Raw genomic sequence first — 7,006 nt, 5'->3', positions numbered from 1 at the left:
CACGCAGAAACTATGTAAATATATACATAAGAAAGAAAAGGAAAATAACAGGATAGAGCGTAAACCGGACCTTAGAATGGCCGGACTAATACGCTAGAGACAGAGAATGGTCAAAGGGAAAGCCGAGGTCAAGGAAGCCAGAAAATACTCAATACCGATAAGACAAGCCAAGTCAGGGAAACCAGAGATCAGAATAACCAGGGAAACGCCAAGGATCAGGATACCAGGAAATCAGAAACACGAGAATAGCACTTTCAGGGAACCAGGAAACTGAAACCACGACATGGCAAAGTACTAGGGTGAATTAGGGGTTTAAATACCCCTCTCTAAACTATGATTGGTCAGAGGGCGACCTCTGACCCCAGAACGTGCGTGTGCGTTGACGTCGTGACGTCACGCACACGTTAGTATAATTCTCGGGGGCGGGGCTATCCATAGACGCGACCACGTGGTCGGCGCCATATTGGATTCGGGCGTGATGCCCGGAAGAACTACGTGCGCGGTTCCCGGCTCGCCGACGAGCAGGTAAGCTCGTGTAGTCGGAGCGGTCGTGCCGGTCGGGCACGACCGTGAGGCTCGGCGGGCCGGTGACCGCAACAGAAAGTCTCGAAGGGACTCCTGTGAAGACGAGCAGAACTCCATTCCCTGCAGCCCTTACATCCTGGAAGCTGAGGTGCCTTCGCACGGACGAAGACTGAGGATGACGACGAAAGATGTGTTTTTGATAATGTTTATTTATGTGTATTTTTATATTCAGGAAGGTAGAGGTACCGACACTCCTAGCTGTGAGGTGTGCATTAAGACTACAAGAACAGGTAACCATATTTCCCAAACCCTAATTTGGCATTCACAATACGAGTGTAAAGGAGATGTATCAAGATGTAGATACCTTAATATAGAATATAGTGTGTGCCATTTAGGAGTAGGAGAACCTAAGTGCTTCAGTCCGGAGTATCAACCTCGTACAATTTGGTTGACTTTCAGGAATGGAGATCCTCAGGGGACCCTAATTAACAAGACAGTATTAGAATCCGTATATTCTTCGGGTGTTCTGCTATTTGATGCATGTAAGGCGATATCAAGTGGTAGAAAGCCGTGGAATGTATGTGGGGATCTTAGATGGGAGAGGACGTATGGGTCTAACGATAAATATATTTGTCCCAGTAGTAAAAATAAATATGTGAGTCCTAGATGCCCAAATAGAGATTATAACTTTTGCCCATATTGGTCTTGTGTGGGGTGGGCAACTTGGGGACAGACAGTAGACAAGGACATGATAGTGACTAAGTTGCCTACTAGCCCATATTGTAAGTCTATGGAATGCAATCCAGTCCATATACTTATAAATAACCCCGACAAGTTCTTAGACAAGTATGGTAATTTATTTGGGTTTCAAATATATGGGACGGGTTTAGATCCTGGGACAGTATTGTTTATAGGGATAGAGACTGATACGGTATCCTCCCAGACTCATCAAGTATACCATTCCTTTTATGAAGAGATGAGCATAGATAATAAGATCCCCCATAATGCTAAAAACCTGTTCATTGATTTAGCTGAAAGTATTGCCGGTAGTCTTAATGTTACCAACTGCTATGTGTGTGGAGGTACTAACATGGGAGACCAATGGCCTTGGGAAGCAAAGGAGGTAATGTCCGGTTCTGAGGCAGTTGACCAATTAATATCTACACAAGCCGATTATCATATGAGTGTTAGAGGTAAATCTGAGTGGAGATTAAAGACCTCCATCATAGGTTATGTTTGCATAGCAAGGAAAGGAATAATGTATAATACTTCTGTAGGAGAATTAACTTGTCTAGGGCAAAAAGCTTATGATGATGATACAAAGAATACAACTTGGTGGTCGGCTTCAAATGTCTCAGAACCATCTAACCCGTTTGCTAGATACGCCAATTTAAAGGATGTGTGGTTTGATCTATCCATCACATCTACCTGGAGAGCCCCAGCAAATTTGTACTGGATCTGTGGTAAGAAAGCCTATTCGGAGTTGCCACAGGACTGGGAAGGGGCATGTGTGTTGGGTATGCTCAAACCATCCTTCTTCTTGTTACCTATTGAAACAGGTGAGACTTTAGGTGTTAAAGTGTATGATGTGAATCATAGGAAGAAAAGGGGACCTATAGAGATAGGCGCCTGGGAAGATAATGAATGGCCTCCCCAGCGTATTATAGATTATTATGGGCCAGCCACGTGGGCAGAAGATGGTACTTTTGGTTATAGAACCCCTATTTATATGCTCAACCGTATTATAAGATTACAGGCGGTGGTTGAGATTATTACTAACGAGACCTCACAAGCGCTCAATCTTCTAGCGAAGCATAATACCAGGATGAGGACAGCAGTATACCAAAATAGATTAGCCTTGGATTACCTTTTGGCAGTAGAGGGAGGTGTATGTGGGAAGTTTAACCTGAGCAATTGCTGTCTTCAAATAGATGACGAAGGGCAAGCAATAGCTGAGCTTACTAGCCATATGGTTAAACTAGCGCATGTGCCTACTCAGGTATGGAAAGGGTATAATCCAAGTAGTTGGTTTGGTAGCTGGTATGAGTGGTTTGGAGGGCTTAAGGCAGTGGTAGGTGGAGTCCTACTGATTTTAATGTTGTGTCTACTCCTGCCGTGTCTTATACCCTTAGTAGTTAGGTCTGTGCAAAGTCTGATAGGAAATATAGCAGAGAGGAAGGCTGCTGCACAGATAATGGCAATTTATAAATATAAGGCTCTAGATCAGGGAGAACCAATGCAGGAAGATGAGTGTTGAAGATTCACATCATAAGTTAAGTCTGGTCTGGTTCAAGGTAACTTGCGGTGTATGCAAACTAAGGTTAAGTGATGCCTCAAGTAATTGTAAAATATCAAGAGGCATCAAAGGGGGGAATGTGGTGGAATCTCGGTAAAAATAAATTTAGTAGGCCGAGATTACCACGTGGCATGTGTACGTGCATATGCTGACGTATCGATCAGTTGGTTGCACGAGGCAAGATACGATCAGTAGTGTACGGAGCATGTGCAAGAATACAGGATGTAGTATTCCCCTCCTCCATTGTGCTGGACAGGCCATGTGGTCAAGCAGGAAGTTAATTCTTACTTGTAATGATTGGTTAAGAGAATGTGCGGGTGGAGCTTAATATGGGAGGAGTTATGTGCCTATATAAGGAGCCTGCACTATTGTCCGGGGCTCAGAACTTGCTGTATTTTGGTGACGTTAGTCCCTCTGAGTCCCGATCGGTGATCCAATAAAGAATCTCTTCCTTCCTGAAGAAACCTGTGTCCATCTCTCTGTGCTTGGCTTCCGTCAGTTTCTTCGGTATCAGTTTTATACAGCTCTATTTGCACTTGTGCGTGTAATTAACCCCGTAAGGACCAACCTTCTGTTATAAAAGGGAATCATGACATGTCACACATGTCATGTGTCCTTAAGGGGTTAAACTAACAAAAAGGGTTGGGGTGCAGAATGAGACAAATACAATTTCTACATTGAAGTGGGGTGTAAATATACAATTACCATGAAACCTAGGTACATCTCAATGAGGGCATCCTGTAACTCTCAGCACACTCAGCCAGACTCTTATCTGTTGGTGTCAGCAGTCCTCAGTAACCAAGTTACAGTGCATGGTTAAGCCCAGCTATGGGGCTGTAATTCCTATAATCCCCAGCACTGATTGACCTGTGCTCACTAACCAGTGACAGGAGCCACCTGCTGTCTCTGGATACACAGAGCTCCCAGACCAACCAATGGGAGGGCTCTCTGCGGTCATGTGACTCAGACGCTTGGTGTCATGGCGGCGCACAGGGCTGGATCTGGCATCACGTTTGTTGCCCTGCTATTTGCCCTGTGTATGTGCCCCAGGGCGGGCCACGGGCATTATAACGAGGTAACTGAGCCGCACTGAGCTAACATGGATGGGCTGTGGGAAACAGAATAGCACGTTTAGTGTGAGATCTGTGAGGAATGGAGGAGGACAGGTTAATCTGATACAGGAAGAGCTATGACAATAGAGCAATATGGGATGGGCAGGTCTGACAGGCTCAGGGTGACTTGGAGGAATAGGAAGCAAACTGACTGGTACAGAGAACATTCAGTAATGTGTGATCCTTGACAGATACAAATAGACAATTGGGAATAGAGAAATCTATAGCAGAGTGAGATGTGATAGGTACAAGAGGGGGCATCTAACAAGGAGTGAGCTGTGATAGGTACAAGAGGGGGCATTTAACAAGGAGTGAGCTGTCATAGGTACACGAGGGGACATTTAACAAGGAGTGAGCTGTCATAGGTACAAGAGGGGGCATTTAACAAGGAGTGAGCTGTCATAGGTACAAGAGGGGCATTTAACAAGGAGTGAGCTGTCATAGGTACAAGAGGGGCATTTAACAAGGAGTGAGCTGTCATAGGTACAAGAGGGGCATTTAACAAGGAGTGAGCTGTCATAGGTACAAGAGGGGCATTTAACAAAGAGTGAGCTGTCATAGGTACAAGAGGGGGCATTTAACAAGGAGTGAGCTGTCATAGGTACAAGAGGGGGCATTTAACAAGGAGTGAGCTGTCATAGGTACAAGAGGGGGCATTTAACAAGGAGTGAGCTGTCATAGGTACAAGAGGGGCATTTAACAAGGAGTGAGCTGTCAGGTACAAGAGGGACATTTAACAATGAATGAGCTGTCATAGGTACAAGCGGGGCATTTAACAATGAATGAGCTGTGATAGGTACAAGCGGGGCATTTAACAATGAATGAGCTGTGATAGGTACAATAAGGGCTTTTAACAATGATATGTGATAGTAACAAGAGGGGCATTTAACAATGAGATGTGATAGGTACAAGAGGGGCATGTAACAATTAGTGAGCTGGATAGGTACAAGAGGGGTATGTAATAATGAATGAGCTGTCATAGGTACAAGAGGAGTATTTAACAATGAATGAGCTATGATAGGTAGAAGAGGGGTATTTAGTAATGAGTGAGCTGTGATAGGTGCAAGAGCGGAATTTAATCATGAATGAACATAATAGGTGCAAAAGGGGCATTTAATATGGTGTGAGCTGTAATTACAGTAGGGGTTTTAAGTAGCAGTAGGTGAGCAGTGATAGATGCAGATGGCCGCTTAATAATAGGGAGTAAGCTGTGTTGGATACTAGAGTAAATTGGTCATTTTAAGAAATCTGTTACAAGTACAGTGTACATTAACAGGGTTATTAACTGAAGTGAGTAGTCAAGGTATAATCAGATTGAATTTAGAATTTAAATAAACACCAAAATATAACTAGCTTAATGAAGCAGTTTTGATGTGCACATCGTGTCCCTGCAGTCTCACTGCTCAATTCTTTGACATTTAGGAGTTTAATTACTTTGTTTATGCAGCCTTAGTTATACCTCCCTGCATGTGACTTGCACAGCCTTCCTAAAACCTTCCTGTAAAAAGAGATTTTTTTTTTTTAATTCTTTATTTTTGTTGTGCAGGTAATAATAGTACTACTTACATTGCCACGACATCATTAGTCAGCATCGTTTTGGCATAGTAGTACATTTTTGGCATAGTAATACATGTGTATGACATTTTGGTTTCTGCACATTTTTATTAAAAGATTAAGGTAAACAAGATGATATAACTCGTGTGCTGCAGGTCTCGACTATTGTTTAGCATGTAACGTCTCACGAAGATGAGGGGTAGTCGCCGTGAACTGCAGAGAGTAATGAGTAGTACGCCATTTAACCCGTTGAGGCTATAAGGGATTAAGCCCCTGGTTATAGGCCTCTATGTGTTCTGTCAGTACGCAGGGCCGGCGCCACCTGTAAGGCGACCTAGGCAGCCGCCTAGGGCGCAACTTACCAGGGGGCGCCGGATCCCTGCACCCGGTGTCGCTCCTCATGCTGCGCCGCCTGAGCGCTCTTGCAAGCCTCAGGCGGCGCAGCACTGCAGCATGGAGGGCGGCCGGGTTTGAGTGACCGGCAGGAGGGAAGCGCAGAGCGCTCCCTCCTGCCGGTCTCTCCATGTAGCGTGGCCGGGCGGCGCGGAACGCGGGACAGGAACCTTTGTTTCCTGTACCCGGCCGCCGGCGGAATGACAGGAAGTGCTCACTCAGTGAGCGCTTCCCTTCAGTCCGCCGGCGGCCGGGTACAGGAAACAAAGGTTCCTGTCCCGCGTTCCGCGCCGCCCGGCCACGCTACAAAGGCAGGAGGGGAGGATAAGGACCACTAGGGGTGGGAGGGAGGGGGGAAAAGGACCACTAGGGGTGGGAGGGAGGGGGAAAAGGACCACTAGGGGTGGGAGGGAGGGAGGGGGGGGGGGGAAAGGACCACTAGGGGTGGGGAGATAAGGACCACTAGGGGTTGGGGGGAGGGGGGGAAAAGGACCACTAGGGGTTGGGGGGAGGGGGGGAAAAGGACCACTAGGGGTGGGAGGGAGGGGGGAAAGGACCACTAGGGGTGGGAGGGAGGGGGGAAAGGACCACTAGGGGTGGGAGGGAGGGGGGAAAGGACCACTAGGGGTGGGAGGGAGGGGGGAAAGGACCACTAGGGGTGGGAGGGAGGGGGGAAAGGACCACTAGGGGTGGGAGGGAGGGGGGGAAAGGACCACTAGGGGTGGGAGGGAGGGGGGAAAAGGACCACCAGGGGTGGGGGGGGGAGATAAGGGCCACTAGGGGTGGGGGGGCTATAAGGGCCACTAGGGGTGGGGGGGCTATAAGGGCCACTAGGGGTGGGGGGGCTATAAGGGCCACTAGGGGTGGGGGGGCTATAAGGACCACTAGGGGTGGGGGGAAAAGGACCACTAGGGGTGGGGGGAAAAGGACCACTAGGGGTGGGAGGGAGGGGGGGAAAGGACCACTAGGGGTGGCAGGGAGGGGGGGAAAGGACCACCAGGGGTGGGGGGATAAGGGCCACTAGGGGTGGGATGGAGGGGGATAAGGGCCACTAGGGGTGGGATGGAGGGGGATAAGGGCCACTAGGGGTGGGAGGGAGGGGGATAAGGACCACTAGGGGTGGGAG

General features: G+C 47.7%; 1 protein-coding gene across 1 annotated transcript in view; it reads left to right on the top strand.

The window, feature by feature from the left end:
- Positions 1-3,764: 3,764 nt before the first annotated feature.
- PIGK (phosphatidylinositol glycan anchor biosynthesis class K) overlaps positions 3,765-7,006 on the top strand; it is a 123,854-nt gene continuing 120,612 nt past the window's right edge. The window contains exon 1 of the mRNA XM_063427945.1: positions 3,765-3,896. Within this exon, the coding sequence (XP_063284015.1) occupies positions 3,801-3,896 (96 nt within the window). The 5' untranslated portion in view covers positions 3,765-3,800. The remainder of the gene's footprint in view (positions 3,897-7,006) is intronic.

The sequence above is a fragment of the Pelobates fuscus genome, chromosome 7 (assembly GCF_036172605.1).
Source record: "Pelobates fuscus isolate aPelFus1 chromosome 7, aPelFus1.pri, whole genome shotgun sequence".
Classification (NCBI taxonomy): domain Eukaryota; kingdom Metazoa; phylum Chordata; class Amphibia; order Anura; family Pelobatidae; genus Pelobates; species Pelobates fuscus.
Note: the sequence above shows the minus strand (reverse complement) of the source record. Positions and strands in the feature narration are given on the sequence as shown.